At 32.7% G+C, this 19,138-nt stretch overlaps 1 protein-coding gene across 1 annotated transcript in view; it reads right to left on the bottom strand.

The window, feature by feature from the left end:
* The window catches only part of LOC149955983 (ABC transporter G family member 20-like), a 28,162-nt gene extending 17,352 nt beyond the window's left edge, over positions 1-10,810 (bottom strand). Inside the window, exon 1 of the mRNA XM_090165342.1 lies at positions 10,529-10,810. Coding sequence (XP_090021468.1) covers positions 10,529-10,647 — 119 coding nt within the window. The 5' untranslated portion in view covers positions 10,648-10,810. The remainder of the gene's footprint in view (positions 1-10,528) is intronic.
* Positions 10,811-19,138: the final 8,328 nt, after the last annotated feature.

The raw sequence follows: 19,138 nt of genomic DNA on the forward strand, positions 1-19,138 counted from the left end.
ATAACGCGTTCCATTCTCAAAATATTAATTTCTACGCTAACTTTAATAAATTCCTTAAAATTTACAGTGGAATTTATCTCCCCCAAAATGTTCGCTAATTTTCAATATTTTGGGCTACTTTATCGTGGTATTTGGGGCCCTTTCAGAATTTCAAGTAAGGGCATGGCCTACATGGCCTGGCCCATTCCCTGGAGTCGCCACCGAGTGTTTACTACAGGTCCTACAGGACTTAATTAGGGCCTAGTTAGTAGTTACACGATTGTGTTGTTGTAAACAGTTTCAACATCTCATGAAAATTACATTTACGCTAACGTCTATAAGTAACCATAATGTTATTTTCTCAGGAGTTGTTAAAAGTGGCTAATTACATAAAATAAAAATTAATTTATTCTACATCCTTGTTCCTACCTCAGGCAATTTAAGGGAAAAGTTATTTCAGTCTGAAATGATAGTCTTACCGTAAAATCTAGTATCACCGTGAAGGCATCGCGTATTTTTCGTAATATTACGCTTTTACTACTAAAAACCTTTCATAACCGACTTAAATGTAGAAATGTTTGAGATCGCAGTAGACAAGCATTCACAGATTATAACGAAATTTCAAACCTAACTAGAACTATCACGAGAAAGTCTTCGTTTAAAAATGAGATCATGATCCGAGATATCATCACTAATAAATCATAATTTGGCACGTTTGAAATCAAACCGTTATGTAGAAAACCTTTCCTAAACCCTATATGACCAGGATCAAAACTATCTGTTGCCAAATAAACTTAATATTGAGTTTCTCCCCCATTGATTGTTAAAGGTCGCCCTAATGTTAAGAACCTCAACGTTATATTTTGCACCCATCATTGCCAATCTTGATATCAAAATAACTGTTGCCAAATCATTATACATTATTATGTTTTATATTTTTGTGTCAATGAAGAGTGGTTACATATCCAAATTCCATCGAAAATTCTATTCTTTGTCAATCAACCTTAATAATAATAATAATAATAATAATAATAATAATAGGCTTTATTCGGAACATCTTTTAAGAATGATCTTATTTACAAAAGAGTCCATTTGTTTAAAATTGTACCTAAAATTAAGGTCCGAATTATTAAGTTAAGTTAATATGAGCTTAGGTTCATATTTTAACAGTCGCGTCGTTTTCTTTTAATAATATTCTTAAATTACTTTTAAAGTCATTATCAGTTCCATAAGATTTTAGAGTAGTATTTAAGTCATTCCATGCCTTAATACCCCTATCTCTAGTACTTTTATTAGTATATTTTATATAGCTATTTCCAGCAAAGAAGTTTAATTCTACACCTCTAGTTATAATATCACTGGTATGATCCGGGAACCACTGTTGAATATACATACATACCAAACGCATCTCGCCAAGAGGAGCGGTAATCAAATTTTGCTTAGGGGATTTTAATAATAAAAAATTTATCATGTTGATTTTTGGTTTTATACACTGATTGAGATTTTCTGCCTAGTTTTCACCCAGATTTGGCGATTTTCAAGTTGATTTTTATATATCTTAAACAGTTCTTCTCGAATGTACGGGATCTTTACAAATGCCGAACTGCTCGGTTCGAATTCAGTTTTAGAAGCGCTTTTGATTTAAGTGTATTTTGCAGTTAATCATTTTCGAGGATTGTTATATCCAACGCAAAAAAGCTCATAATACCAAAAACACCTTCAAAATCTCTTATAGGTAGTATCGTATTTAGGTGACTGGAAACCTAGGAGTCTACTATCCCTTTAAGGGTCGCTCTTGAACATGAAATATCGTGTCAATTTAAGGCTTATGATTATATTGCTTTGTTTAAATGGTACGCAGGCAACAAAATAATATTATCAACTTCTTGGAGAACTAGTTTCCTCCAGAACCAGGTTTAAGGTTATCAGCAGCTGGCTTTTCGTGAACCGTGTCGGTACGTACGTACGGATTTATAAAACAGAATTGCGTCAGGAAAAATAAGTCTTCGTAACAACCTGGAGTAAAATTCCCTTTCAAACGCATTAACCGAGTATTCTTAGTTTTTTTTCTTCTGGATCTCCCTTGCCCGCGGGCACAATTTGTCACGGAAAATCCCCGGCCAGCACTACAAAATCGTTTCACTGGTCTCTCTCGAGTCTCAAAAGACACGCCAACAGGTTACTAACAGGAAAAATTAAGTACGGCGTTTATTTCGGCACCTACATTTCTGAAACCGAGAAAAGCACATGTGCTTTAATTTCCATATTAATAAGTTTCATAATTTTAATTGAAATATTAATAAATTTTACAATTTTAATTGAAATATTAATAAATTTTACAATTTTAATTGAAATATTAATATATTTTACAATTTTAATTGAAATATTAATAAATTTTACAATTTTAATTGAAATATTAATAAATTTTACAATTTTAATTGAAATATTGAAAAATTTCACAATTTTAATTGAAATATTGAAAAATTTCATAATTTTAATTGAAATATTGAAAAATTTCATAATTTTAATTGAAATATTGAAAAATTTCATAATTTTAATTGAAATATTGAAAAATTTCATAATTTTAATTGAAATATTGAAAAATTTCATAATTTTAATTGAAATATTGAAAAATTTCATAATTTTAATTGAAATATTGAAAAATTTCATAATTTTAATTGAAATATTGAAAAATTTCATAATTTTAATTGAAATATTGAAAAATTTCATAATTTTAATTGAAATATTAAAAAATTTCATAATTTTAATGAAATATTAAAAAATTCATAATTTTAATGAAATATTAAAAAAATTCATAATTTTAATTGAAATATTAAAAAAATTCATAATTTTAATTGAAATATTAAAAAAATTCATAATTTTAATTGAAATATTAAAAAATTTCATAATTTTAATTGAAATATTAAAAAATTTCATAATTTTAATTGAAATATTAAAAAATTTCATAATTTTAATTGAAATATTAAAAAATTTCATAATTTTAATTGAAATATTAAAAAATTTCATAATTTTAATTGAAATATTAAAAAATTTCATAATTTTAATTGAAATATTAAAAAATTTCATAATTTTAATTGAAATATTAATCAATTTTAATTGAAATATTGAAAAATTTCATAATTTTAATTGAAATATTGAAAAATTTCATAATTTTAATTGAAATATTGAAAAATTTCATAATTTTAATTGAAATATTAAAAAATTTCATAATTTTAATTGAAATATTAAAAAATTTCATAATTTTAATTGAAATATTAAAAAATTTCATAATTTTAATTGAAATATTGAAAAATTTCATAATTTTAATGAAATATTAAAAAATTTCATAATTTTAATGAAATATTAAAAAATTTCATAATTTTAATGAAATATTAAAAAATTTCATAATTTTAATTGAAATATTAAAAAATTGCTTTGATTTCTCCAATTTATTAAGTGGGTGATCAATCATACTTTACTAATTTACACGCTAATATCTATATTGAGCCAATTTAGAAAATACTTGAAAATTTCATGAAAAGTAGAATGCAAATTTTTAAATTAATAATAACCTGTTATCAAGAAATCAGTATGGGTCTCAAACTGGTAAAAGCACAAGTGATGCTCTGGTGAATTTAAAATATTGTGCGTGAAAACTTGGACTCTAATAAAAAAGTATTACCTATGTTTTTGGACTAAGCCAAAGCTTTCCACACTATTAGTCAATCTGTTATTTATTGAGTTAGAAAATATTGGTTTTGTTAAACGGTACTGGATTGGTTTAAATCTTATTTTAAAAATAGAACTTCGTATGTACGAATAAGTAGTGTTATGAGCAAACTCCAAAGTATAAATTGTGGTGTTGAAAACTTAAAATATGATCACATAATTCAAAATTGTATAGGCTGGTTAATTATAATACTATTATTTGTAAATCAAACGTAATTTTGTATTGATGCTCCTGAAATCTTTTCATATTTGAAATGTGATTAATTCATGCTTTCGCTTATGTAGATGACCTTTATTTTTTTTAATGAAACTTACCATCCCTACTAATTGTTAGAAATAAAAATATACAGGGTGTCCATTTTTTTCGAAAAAGTGATTTTTCTCAATAACCGTTTCAGTTAGAATTTAGAAATTTTTTGTGTGAATTGTCAGTACCGGGGGCCATTGTTGTACATTATGTTTATCGATGTTAAAATTAAATTTAAAAAAAAAAAATTTGGTGTATTGGAGCTCGTAAAATTTTGCCAGTGAGAAAAATGTAGAGCGACGTCGAAAACATAAGAATAACGTTTGGTCGTTGAAAACACAATCATTTTTCACGAAATTACACGCGTTTGAAAATTGACTTAACGGGTAAACAAAATAATTGGAAAAATCAAAAACTAGAATCTTTTGGATGCAGTGGAAGTCGTAAGACAATATTATTGTTAGACTGAACTAAATACAATTTTTATTTATTTAAATTAAATTTAATAAAAATAACCGAAAGTCTAAAAACAATATCCCCGAAATTAGATACGTGATATCTTGAAGGTTCCACGAGTATTTACTGAACGAAAATTTTCTATGGTAATATTGCATTTAAATGAGTTAGAAATTTAGAATCTTGCATTAAATAAATAAAAATAATATTTAGTTCATCCTACAAATAATATTGTCTTACGACTTCCACTGCATCCAAAAGATTTTAGTTTTTGATTTTTTCCAATTATTTCGTTTACCCGTAAAGTCAATTTTCAAACGCGTGTAATTTCGTGAAAAATGATTGTGTTTTCAACGACCAAACGTTATTCTTATGTTTTCGACGTCGCTCTACATTTTCCTCATTTTAATCTATGTATATAATATTTCTTTTTAAACCGTTTGCTAATTTAATATTAAATTTAAAGTAAACATCTTAAATGGGTCTACCAAAATAATTTGCCGTACTACTTTAATGGTTATACATTTTTGTGTATACTATATTATTACCATTTTTTTTTCTTAAATTATTTTAAAAAAAATGAGAAAAAGAAAATGAATTTATCGTACATCACTATAGCCCCCCGCTGTAATATAAATTTTATAAACCTATATGACATCGAGTTGAAAAATATTTACTTTGACTTACTTTATAATTTTGTATTTCTGACACCTGTTCGCCAACTTGTTGGTACCAATGTACTGTTTTGGTGAACAATAAACATTCTATTCTATTCTAACAATGGCCCCCGGTACTGACAATTCACACAAAAAAATTATATATTCTAACTTCAACGGTTATTGAGAAAAATCACATTTTCGATTAAAAGTGGACACCCTGTAAAATGAATTTCTTTTTTTAAGTTCAATTAATATTAATGAATTTCTTATTTTTTGTTTATATTAAATTTATATACATTAAATTTATATATACATTAAATTTATATAATTTTTTATATTAAATTTTTATTTTTATTTATATTAAATTTTTATTTTTATTTATATTAAATTTTTTATTTTTATTTATATCAAATTTTTTATTTTTATTGTATTAAGAAATTTCTTGGTTTTAATTTTTCTTACCTTAATATAAATAAAAATTAAAATAAGTCTATACTTTTATTTTTATTTATATAAAGGCATTTTTTATTTTTGGCAATGGTGTTAACCAAAAGATAAATTTATGAAATTTGTCCCTTCATCAAAGTATAAATCCGGCGCCACCTAGGATGCGCAGCACTAAAAACTATAGAGCTAAAGAAGAAGTTTAGGATGTGTGGAAAATTTTAGGATTCAGTATCCGTTTTCTTATAAATTAGAATTTAATTATAAACGAGTCAATCGTGTCGGGTATAAAACGTTCGTGGAAATAAAAAAAATCATTGCACGTATTAAACGGAATGTTGAGTTCCTTTAAAAGTGGCTGACATTGAACTATTTCACTCTTTGGGTTTTAACGGAAATGCGGTCAACTAAAACTACAGGCCCTTGATTTAAAATTTTAAAAATCAATAAGTTTTTCTATAAAGTCATTACGCTTGCCTAACTGGTTTTTAAGTATCGCTTTCGTCACGAGAAACGTAGGAGTTTTATAAACAGGGCGACTCGTCGAATTTTAATTCATGTCTTGTTCAACTTGTTAAAATGTTCCACGCGCTCTTTTAATATTTAAACGTAAAAGGCTCGTGCATATTTTTAGTTCAGGGAGCACGCGCGAAATCGCTCGAGCCAGTTTACCCTAAAATATCAAGACGCGCGTGGAACTTTTTAACAAGTCGAATAAGACATAAATGGAGTTAATGCTAGCTAGGAGCAACAAACACAACACCCCACACAAGGAGAACGCAACCCGTCAGAAGTCGTGTATTTTCTTGTGTACGTTTTTCATTGGCTAGACGCTTTAGCAACTGCTGACGTCGGAAGGGTAAAATTCGGAAATTGTCTTCCCCCCCCGCCCGTAAAACGTTCAGCATAAAGACTCGTGACGCTCGTCCAATGAAATTCGTACACAACCCTTCGTAAGCGTGTTTAAAGGCTAGCTGCGTTCTCCTTGTGTTTGTTGCTCCTAGATGCTAGCATCTATTGGCTATCATAGTGAAACGTCACTTCTACGCCACGAGTGACGCGCCCGATACATCTAAACAATAAGGCCATTGTTACTTTATAGAAAGGCCTAATAAAAAGCCCCCAGATTTTGTAAAAGCTAGGCTACATATTTACTCATGAGTATGTCATTAAGGTATTTTCTGAAATGAAACCTTGTTCACTCATTAGTAGCAATGACAAAATGACAGTAACAAGGTGACCAGGGAAAGGCTTAATATAAGAATCTTTGGAGGTTAGTTGTAGGAAAATGTACGAAAAATAATAAGGTAATTATTGCATATCGGCATACTTTGATTCGATTCACCTAGAATATTTATAAATTTGTGTACACTGTTTTCTTGCATTATTAGACCACTGAGCGGATTTACAAAACCCGTAAATTTCACGATTTTGTTCGAAAGTGGTTGTGTTTTACTCATAGTGCCGCTTGTAAGAACCTTGGTTTTCACTGGAGGTTTTATGACACGTACAAAAAAGTTCTTTCATTTTCAAAATATGAAAATAGGAGAAAATTAAGGAATTTATAGGAAGGCATTATAAAATATAGCAAAATATAGGAAGTGTGGTCACGATGTAGTAAGCATGTCAATTAGGAAAAATTGTAACCGATCTGATTTTCGGAGCTATTAATAGTTAGTGTAAAGAGCTGTTGGCTCGCGTGGCTTGAAGGGCGTGCCACCACCCTCCTACGCATTGTAACCCGGCCATCTGAATTATTATTATTATTATTATTATTATTATTATTATTACAAGGTTCAGCTCTCAGCCAGTGGCGCACCCAGAATTCTTTCGGGGGGGGGGTTAGGGAGAAAAAACACAAGTTTAATGTTCAGAAGTCTACATTTTAGAGAGATGGTTAACCCGACTTTTTCCGTAGTATAGGATTTAATAAATTCTCCGCATTACAGTGAAATGGATCCGCGACGTTACCGAGTTAAAAAATCGATGTCGCTCAAAAATATCTCTATAAACACTGGAAATACCAATCTTATTTGTCAATTGTAACTAGAATCTAACATTTTAAACTTTATTCTGTAAATAAGGGTGCGCCACTGCTCTCAGCACAGAGCCCCCTGGTGTCTAAATATGCCCAAGGCTAAATTTACTTCTACTACCAAGGACCATAAAACGCTACTCAGTTCGTGTGAAAGTCGAAGTCGGATCTTGGCGAGAAAGTCAGTGTTGAAAAATGTTTTCGTCAAGAAATGAGCATAAAAACTTAGGAAGTGTCATACTTTATGTTATGGTACTTATGGTTCACTAGATATATAAATTGCGTAACTTTTATGCCCGTGACAGAAAACGCGTCATCAACTTATTAGATTGAAAAATAATTAAATGACTTTCGCGTTACCGGCTTTGACGTCACGTTGCCCGTCCGTTGAGAAACGAAGTCATTGGCTGTAAGAGCAAGGTTTTTCGTTGCTCAACGGTCACGTGACGTCGTAGCACGGAGAAAGGAAGGCGACCGTAGATAGTTTACAACAGTGTTGCCTATGTGTGGGATAAATTCCACATTGTGGGATTTTTAACGATTTTTTGGGCTATGTGGGATAAAGGGATTTTTAATCGAAAGTCATTGATTTTGTGGGATTTTTTACCTTAAATTTTTTATTATTGTTTTTGAAAAACCACTTATTTTTCTACGCTGATAGCCGCCCCTTAGGCTAGAGCTAGCCTAACCTAGTACACATAGTGATGCAGCTCATAAACATAGAATTACACAAAATAGCAATGTATTCAAATCGTCGAATATTAACTGACTATTAGCTTTTTGGGAATCAAATTGAATAAAAAAAATTGTAATTTCTAATAGTATTTTCAATTTAATTTTTTCCCGCGCTAGTCTACGAAACTAATAAATATTTGGCAAGTTTTGCTCTGAGTTTTGGGAGGGGGTGTGGCTAAAAACGTTTTGGGGGTTTGGCTGAAAATGTTGTAACTGGGCTGTGGGATTTTCGCTCCTCAAACATTGGCAACACTGCTTTACAACAAGCGTAAAAAGCGTCCAACAAGATCATACGTTACGATAACAATAATTTTTCAGATATTTCATTGAGCGTTACTGAAAAAATTGGCCAAAGAAAAACTTTTCCATTTCGTGAACTAGGGTCTACCTCGTGTGTGGAAAGGCTCAATTGTAATTTCCACGTATACAAATAATTTAGATTAAATTAATTTAAATGTTATCGCCATTCTCGACTTTTGGTGGTATCATTATACCGTAAATCAACGAAAAAAACCACTTTTACTTCGTTGGACAACCACACCGTTGAGCAACGCGTAAACATGGCGTCAAAACCGGGAAACGCGAAAACCTGACCGAGAGGAGAGAAGAAATGTTATCGTGCGCGAATTGAAACCCCTCTCTGCGTCGCTTCCCGATAATCGTGACGAGTGACGGGGGTCGGTCTATTGTACGAGTCCGACCTTGTTTCCTGAACTTATTGTAGTCCTGACTACTTTCACTTTGTACGCAACAGCGCAAGAGGGTTTTAGTCTGTTTACAGCGAAGCAAAGACTATGTATACGCTTCGCTACAATGGCTCAACTTGCATACGATAGCAGAAGCTGGTAAAAGATTTCACCACAGTACAGCAATGCTACTAGTGGTGCCTTTAACGGCTAGTCAAGGCTTCTCCAGTGTTTTGAAAGTGTTCACAGGTTTTTTTGAATGGAGACGCCGGTCTAGTAAGCGAAACGTATATATAGTCTTTGCAGCGAAGAGACCTAGGTGTGTCAGGTCGACTGGACCCGGCAATCGCGATGGGTTTTTACCCAAAATTCCCGTCTAAACTTGAAAGAATATTGCCATATCAACTAGTGGGCTACTCGAGTTTAAACACATTGTTACTTTGACCCTTTTTTCTAATAATGAATGTTTTATATGACGTAATAAATAATAATGAAAATAACTAACTCAAATTATAAAAAAAACCCGACTGAAATCAGGTCTTCACGTTTAGCTTTACCGTACGCAGCCATAGTGCAAATAAATTTAAACTAATCTTAATACATGACACTGACAGAAAACAAAAACGTCGGTTATAGATTGTTAGAGTTTAAATTTAATCCTTCTCAATCGAGAGGCGACGCAATAGGCGATATTATAAAGTCAGATATGCTTGCTCAACTTGTTAAAATGGGATAACGAAATAGTACAGTTAAAGCCTACGGATGAGTTCATAGGCTCTTTGGTGGGAAAGCTAATGGAAGCATAGTGGAAGGTGGCCTTTCCCCATCAAAACAAGAAGGCCACGTTACTTTATTATATCGCCTATTTCTCTTTCTCGAAAGCAAATTAAAGGAAGACCTATTGGTACGGCGAGTGTAGGTTACGTTTTTTCTCTCAAAGAAAAGGGTTCATTTCATAAACGTCAAATAGGTTGTGAAAAAAGTCAAAAAAACATCTTCGAAATATAACCATAAAACGAAAAATTGGAAAGTTAAATAAAAATTAATGCAACGAGGCGTAAAATGCTTTGTGGGTTTTTTTATTTTTATTTCTGTTATTATATCAGTAGGTAATTGAAGTATAAATTATAACAAATGTAACATACCGGACAGCACCCAAAACGTGGAAAAGATACCGGAAAGTACCACAAAAAGATGTAAAAGATACAGGAAAGTACCACAAAAAGATGTAAAAGATACCGGAAAGTACCAAAAAAAGATGTAAAAGATACCGGAAAGTACCCACAGATATAAAAGATATAGTCAAGACCCATTTCAATTAATGTCAACACATGCCACTGAAATAAAATAAAAACGCCTTTAGTCAATTAGATGCGCAGAAATTAATCTTTCCAAATCCGCAGGCGAAGCTATTAATCTTAGTGAAAGCGAAACGACCGCCTCTCAATTATTGATTAATGCGAAACAAATGATTGTATGACAGCGACCAGTTCCAGCCTCCCAAATTTAACAGTTTTCGTTTCCTCATAGACAAATAATTAAACAAAATGCAACTCACATTGTTCCGCGAGGCACGGCGACATTCACGTTATCCAATATATTTTTGGCTTTCGTACCTTTTTCGTACGAAAACGACACGTTCCGATGACTGACCGCTAACCCGTACACATCGTCCATTTTTGTTTAGCCGTTTCAATAACCCGTACAGGCTGACGACGGTTTTCAAAGAGATGTGATTCGGAAACTTTCTCTCTATTGCCGAAAATATTTTCCACGCGGAGGATATGCCAATGACGCGATGGGGGAAAACAAGCGCCTTAAGACATCATGTCTCGCGTATCTGAAAAAGGCATCTCTGGGCTACGTTTAGCTAGAGAGTACGAAGGTCAACCGGTGGTAGTGAAACCGCTATTCTACGTTCTTCTTTATGAAAAATAATTATAACGCGACCGTTTACGCGAAACTAAATTTTATTATCTCGAATTAGGTTTGTTTTTTTCCGAGAAATAATTTCGTTCAACCCTGATTTCATTTTAAATCGTTTTATTTTTTACGGATTAAGTTGAGGGTTTTGGATCCCACAAAAACGCCCGAGCTCAAATATTTTACCGTTTTGCTTTTTAAACGGGTGAAGCATTTAACCGGTCTATTATTTTATCATTTTAATATTTTAACTTTTTAATCGCGCGGTGGTCGTGTTTAAATTTCTACGAGTTAATTTTCATATTCAGCTGTAATATTTCCTTACTGAATAAAATAGTCACGTGCTTATGTTAGTTTTATTTGTAAGGATAAATTTATTTATTTTTTATTCCAGGAGGCGCGAGCGAATTTGATCGAGCCGTTAGCCTTTCTATATTGAAATATTAAGTAGCGCACTTTCTAACTATAACGCTTTTACAAGTATGTCCGGGCTCTCTGTATTACTTATCTTAGGCAAATCGATGAACAGATTTTATTTAAGCGTCTATTGCATTTAAATATTTTTAAATGACCATTTTGTGTGCGGTGCTTGGTCGTAGCGTCATAGGAACACGTAACTAAGCCTCAGCTCGAAACGGCCACCATCACATTATTCACGTCATAGATCAGGAGGCTAAACAAAATACGATCATGTGATGGAATTAAACACGTGACCACCATTGCAGAATTAAACTCGTTACCTTGGCAAAGGAACTCACATCCACGAAGCATTTTTTAGGGAAAATGTAATTTTCGATTTTCCGCGTACTACGCCATCTATGAAACAAATTTTCTTCCTTTTTTGAAATGTCAAAAGATTTTACTATTTATAAAACTTTCAACGAACTACAAAAAGTTCAAACGTACTAAATATATGCCAAAAAATATCAAACCGTTTTTTCGTATCATAAATTTTTCGAAACGTACTCAATACGATTAAATAAATCCCAAATATTTCTAATATTTGGAAACTTATTAAAAAAGTACAAATGTACCGCTTTAATTGTTCTAACATATTTTTCTCTTTTATTTCTTTATACTTCTAAAATATATCTGATTTTAATTACAACTAATCACAGTAAAATGTTTTTTATTGGGCATTATTAAATACGCCTCAAAATAATCAGGTCCGGACTGGGACCTAAAACCAGCCCGGGCATTTTAGAAACGTCGGCCCCTACTTCCCACAAAAACACTACATTGTCATGCTGGCTAGATGGCCTCACGGCCCTTTGACCACACCGGCCCATCGGGCATTTGCCCGATCTGCCCTATGGCCAGTCCGGGCCTGCCTCAAATTCAACTTCAGAACCCCCTAGAAAAGTACAATTTGTTGAGAAAAGTGCTGATTTTACAGCAATTTGATTTGCTTTTGCTGGGTTTCTAAATGGTATTCAACAGGTGGTAAATTGTGTTAATAAGGGTAAATAATTTTATGGTATAAAATCCAAAAAGCTATATGGTATATAATGAAAATATAAAAAAATTACAAAATTTTAATTTATATTATATCACTTACACAGGAGGATATGTAAATAATGGTAACTATTTAGACTGAGTTGCTATTATTTAACACAATATGACTCACTATTTAACAAAATATGACTCAATATTTAACACAATATGACTCACTATTTAACAAAATATGACTCAATATTTAACACAATATATATGACTCAATATTTAACACAATATGACTCACTATTTAACAAAATATGACTCAATATTTAACACAATATGACTCACTATTTAACAAAATATGACTCAATATTTAACACAATATATATGACTCAATATTTAACACAATATGACTCACTATTTAACAAAATATGACTCAATATTTAACACAATATGACTCACTATTTAACAAAATATGACTCAATATTTAACAAAATATGACTCAATATTTAACACAATATGACTCACAATTTAACAGAATATGACTCAATATTTAACACAATATATATGACTCAATATTTAACACAATATGACTCACTATTTAACAAAATATGACTCAATATTTAACACAATATGACTCACTATTTAACACAATATGACTCACTATTTAACAAAATATGACTCAATATTTAACAAAATATGACTCAATATTTAACACAATATGACTCACAATTTAACAGAATATGACTCAATATTTAACACAATATGACTCACTATTTAATAAAATATGACTCACTATTTGACACAATATGACTCACTATTTAACACAATATGACTCACTATTTAACACAATATGACTCAATATTTGACAAAATATAACTCAATATTTAACACAATATGACTCACAATTTAACAAAATATGACTCACTATTTGACAAAATATGACTCAATATTTAACACAATATGACTCACAATTTAACAAAATATGACTCAATATTTCACAAAATATGATTCAATATTTAACACAAAATGACTGACTATTTAACAAAATATGACTCAATATTTCACAAAATATGGCTCAATATGTAACAAAATATGACTCAATATTTAACAAAATATGACTCAATATTTAACAAAATATGACTCAATATTTAACAAAATATGACTCAATATTTAACAAAATATGACTCACTATTCGATACGATATGGTTAAAAAATATTCACAGTTATACAGGGTGTTACGGATAAGAGTACCGAAACTTTTATAATGTGTTCTATGGGTCAATACGAGTTGAAAATGTTTTATGAACCATGGTCCTAAAATGTACCGTTTAGGAGATACAAGCTTTCAAAATTTGACCAATGTTAACACGTTAATAAAAGAATTGTTACTGTTGAAAAACGCATTGAATTTAAATTTGAATAAAATTAATTGCTTGTGTAAACTTAAATTTTAGTATTAATAGTGTAATTGGAATGATTAAAATTAATTATATATGTATATGTGTTTAAAAATAAATGTTAAAAAAGATATAATTCATTGTAAATACTGTAATATATTTTGATGTATTTGTGAAAGGCCCAATATCCTTTCTTTTGTATTCAAAATCATTGTAACAAGCTGGATAGGAAAATTGGCGACGTAGAATCCGGTGGGTTTAGGTATGGAAAGTTTCGGGGAATAACCCAAACATACCCCATATGTTCTACCCAGCTTGAGAACCCCCTCAGAGTTGCCAGATGGGCGGTTTCCCGCCCAAATTGGGCTGCTTTTCGAAGGTAGTTCCAAGGAAAAAAATCGTTGGACGGAAGGCCGGTTTTTGGGCGGGTTTCAAAAGTTGAAGCTGATTTTTTTTGAAATTTAATTTTTCGTCAATGTTTTACGAATACTACTTTTTACATCAAACCCCGTGACTGATCATCGATATTTTAATTCTTAAAACCTATTAAAAATTGTTTCCTTTAAATTTTATTCATTCATATTTAATAAAAAACATTTCAATCTTTTCTTTTGTTCCCTTTGATAATTTGTTTGATTGATAACTAACTTGAACTAAGTGATTTTGTTTCTTTAAATTGAGAGTTGATGATCAATAGTAGGTCTTATGGTGGAGAAATGCGGGTAATTAAAAAATAAATAAAAATTGACATAGCTTTCAAACGATTTCTGCCTATTTTTCGGCTTAGAGGGACCTAGGAAAGGGCACAGTGACTCGCCCTTTTTATTGTTATTAGAGTAAAAACTATCTTGTCGGCATGAATTTAAGAACTGAAGGGCCATAATGCTATTTTGCCTTGGGCGGGAATTGGGCGGTTTCGTAAAATCTCGGATTTTGGTTTGGACGGAAATTGGGCTGGTTGTTCACATACTTTGGGCGAGATTCTTAAACGTTTTCTGGCAACTTAACACTCGAGGGGACTCTTTAAAAGGGGTCGACTCTCCGAAGGCGGGCAAGATAACTGCAAAATCGTCAAAGGGTAAAGACCCAAAAATAAGGAATGGTAGAAAACTAGAAAAAAGTTTGTAGTCAATAATACACCAATACGCATATAAGAAGGGAGAAGATCCTTTTACAGGGGTACCGCCATTGCGTGTACATTTTTAATAATCTACTTGTAACTAGATGGCGTCATCAGTTTACAATCCAAAATAACAAAAATGAGAAAACCCGCGAAAGTCTAATTTAAATTGTGGTTATTCAAAAGCTTAAATTTTGCATAACTATATTTTCTAAAATATTTTATATAAACTTTCAGCTTGAAATAGCACTTAAATTATATAATAAATATAATAATTTAAACTTTTTTTTAAATTTTGCACCAAAATATCCACACTGGCGTCATCTAGTGTAGAAATACGAAATTAAAATTTTATACTCGATGGTGGTTTCTAAAGGATTGTTTCCCTGTATGTAATATGCGAATTGGTTTATAGAAATAGTAGTTATAGAGATAGAACGCGACCTGATATTCAACTAAAGTTTCCCAGTAAAAACAAATAAAATTCTTCAGTCTAATTAATATAGCGGGTCTTGTGAAACCCCAAAAATTCTACAGTTACTTCATGGTTAACTCCTTTATTTGAACCATGAAGCAAATATTTTATTAACGTTTTTACCGTTATTAATTAAACATGGTTTTAAAAGAAAATATTTCTATTTTGGTAAATAGTGGTAAATATCAGTATTTAATATCAGTATTTTGGTAAATAACGGTAAATATCAGTATTTCGGTAAATAACGATAAATATCAGTATTACCAAAATACTGATACTAAGAAGCCTGTAATGCAGTCTGTCTTGTTGATAGTTTTTTAGACCTATTTATACAACATAAGCAACTAATTTAATTTTGACGGCTGTGTAATTTTGATAATAAATGTTTTCTGTTGTACCATATATAGTGGATTTTCAATAATATAGGTTATAAAGTTATCTACAACAATTATGTATACCATTCCTTTAGAAATCGAATGGAATCTTTGGAAATCAAAAATTTGGTGTACAATTTTGACTAAAGTAGCTAGTCCGGCGGAAATATGTTAAAAACTTGTGGCCCATGTTTATCCCTATGTTAAAGATATAAAAATGTAGAGCGCGTTTAAAATATATGTATACATATGGCAGGAGATATGGTCATTTGTTTGGTATAATTTGTGTGTTGTGTAGTATATTGTAGTTGATCTGTGAATATTATTAAAAATGGAAATGAGATCATTGTTATTATTAGTGCAATGCTGCAAAGTGCAGAACCGCAAAGTGCAAAGTCGCAAAGTGCAAAGCCGCAAAGTGCAATACCACAAAGAGCAATGCCACAAAGTACCAATGCCGCAAAGTGCAATGCCGCAAAGTGCAATGCCGCAAAGAGCAATGCCGCAAAGTGCAGAGCCGCAAAGTGCAAAGCCGCAAAGTGCAGAGCCGTAAAGTGCAGAGCCGCAAAGTGCAGAGCCGCAAAGTGCAATGCTGCAATGTGCAAAGCCGCAAAGTGCAATGCTGCAATGTGCAAAGCCGCAAAGTGCAGGTCCGCAAAGAAAGAAAGAATTAATGTTAAATTTACCATTAATGATATTGTTTAGTTTTTCCTAATTTGTATTGATGTTTGATTAATGTATTACTTTAAAAAGGTTTGAAATATGTCTATAATTGTTGTGATAGGATTGGAAATTTCGTGATTCCTTTAAACGTAAGATGTTTGTAAACGAGAAAGAGCCAGAGACGGGGAAATGCCATAAAATTTAACGAGCGTGCTTCATGCTTGTAGAATGTGGAGGTTTCGGGTTCAAAGTGAAAAGGGCCTAAAAATTAAACAATTAGTGCCCGAATAGAGAAGAGATCCCAATCTACTTTCAGCTGGGTTCCCAATCTCGCTCGCTCTTCTTCGCAGTTTTTTGTCGTTGTTCATATTGTTACTAGAAAATAACACTGCCTTTCTCGGAAAATGAGTCAGTCCTAGGAGTGGCCGCGAAAAGGAGATGTTGTCCCAGATGTGATTTGGTCGACTATAGACTCTTTTACGGAGAATATTCGTGGGGGAATCCATAGCTTGACTACCTGGGGAGGGGACCCGTTAGGGGAAAGAAATTCAATAGTGGAGGCAGAGGTAGTACGGCGGTGGCGGCCGTCACATAGGAGATTGTAAAGAGGGTCGATACGCCCGTAAAAGAGCGATGCCGTTTTTAGACAGTTTTCAGTTGAGAATAAAAAAATATCGTTTGCTCTCCCAAAAAAGCGAGGGGTCGGACACTTGCCATTATTTTGTACGGGATTTCGGGATTTCGTAGATATTTTGGCGATTTTATCAGTACTTTTTGTAGGTATTTTGGGATTTCAATTTTAATTTACCATAAAGAGAATTAAAAGATTTTGCGCTTTTCGACCAAGTGTACGGCCCCTCGCAAAAAAAGACTTTTTTGACTTACAAATCCGTAACACCCTACTCGATCTTGAGGGGGCTATTGTCAACAGTTTGTGTGGTATTTGTAACCCCCTGCTTCACGAACAAGAAACAATGTTCATACTACAGGGGCGACAGTGTCAAGATGGTAAGATAGTCCTTGCCAACATGGTGACAACGGATAGTTCCATTTTCCGCATGCCAGTAAGAGATATTTCTATAGTCTTAGTCGATATGCACGCCGCACAAGTCTCGCAAATTTGGGCATTTTCGCGGGAAATCTCGGATCACGTGAGCGTTGGCCATGTTTTCAGAGTGGAACGTCCCATACGCACATCTTGGATGAATTAATTAATCCAAGCATACTTCCACGTGGAAAAAAGATTTCGAAAAATGTGTCTGGCAGCCCTTCTCTCTGAAAATATGGCAGTCGGATAACGCGGCCGAAAATCCATTTCGGCGTTCTGGTCATATCGTCTAAAGGCTCATTCACACTATCCAACTTTAGTCAGCTGACAAGCTGCCCGATTTTTGTCTGACTGACAAGTCCGGTAATGTGAATGCTTCACCTGATAAGATTTTTGTCGGGGAAGCTTTGAATCGGGAAGAGAGGCGATTCAAATCAGGCCGACTAGCTAGTCAGGTGGCAGCAGCCAATAGAAACCGAGAAAAAGTGACGTCAATGCGATAAACTTTTCGGCGTATTGATCCTTGTGTGGAGAAAGTTTGATAGTAAAAGAAACCGTAAGATTTATAACTATTTCTTTCCCTTTTTAATTATAACAGAATTAATCTAATTGTTCGTTCTTTTTCACCCCTTGTTTATTTACGATCAAAACAATACCTAATAAAGCAATTTTCTTTTTTTCATCAGACTCCATATTTACTCTCACTCAAAACAATAAATTTAACCAGCCACAATATTGAGCCAAAGCCAACATTCCCAAATCAGAAAAACAAGCAGACAGCTTCTACCTAAATTTTATTTATCTGTTTGGGTAATGATATATAAACGACCTCATGCGTCTAACGTTCGAACTTAACTACCCGACCAAACGCATCCAACACCAAGCTGACTAGTTGGATAGTATGAACGCGAAGTCTGACCTGACTAGTCGGGCTGACTAGTCAGACAGACATAGTCAGGTGACTTAAGTTGGATAGTGTGAATGCGGCTTAAGACTATTAGTCTGCTGTGTGCGAAGTGGGGGTTGGTCCACCCATTGCTGCTCCTTCTGCTGGGTTGAGTGGCTTGCGTCAAAGGTGTGACCATCAGTAGTAGGGTACTGCTACCCATGCTGGATTTGTCACCTGTCCGGGCTAGGTGGACGCTGGCGTAGGGCACTTTGATGATAGGCCTCCAGTGGTATGGTCTCTGTTACTAGGTACACCGGGTTATAAATTCTGACACACTGTCTTGACGCAGTTAACAGACAAATTGTAAGCGTAGCGTTTTAGGAACCTTGGCAAACTCCACCTTTGAAGAAAGAAAGTTCTTTTGCGAAATCCTATGCTATCGCCATTTATCCGTCTTGCGGATAGACTAAAATTAGTTGTTCTTTTAAATAAAGTTAAATGATGAATGCTATTTGTGGAAAATATAAAGCGATCAATTTTTTGAGCACTGCTACAAGGCACTTTTAAAACAATGGACTGAGTTAACTCTCCTTATCTTTCTGCCATGGATTTTTCCTTCCATAAAAGCTAATTTATCTTCGATACGTATAGCATATGTAACATAATAACTCATAAGTGTGCCTCTCTATAACATTTCCATATAAACATTTTAAACGAGACCTTGTTTCACACGGAGCATACAATAAGTGGACCCAATAAAGGAAAAATAATAGTAATCAGCTAAGCTAATACCTAAGTACAATAGTGACTTGTTAAGTCAATTACCGGTCAGTTCGTTA

This window comes from Leiobunum rupestre, chromosome 2 (genome assembly GCF_980474605.1).
Source record: "Leiobunum rupestre chromosome 2, qqLeiRupe1.1.hap1, whole genome shotgun sequence".
NCBI lineage: Eukaryota > Metazoa > Arthropoda > Arachnida > Opiliones > Sclerosomatidae > Leiobunum > Leiobunum rupestre.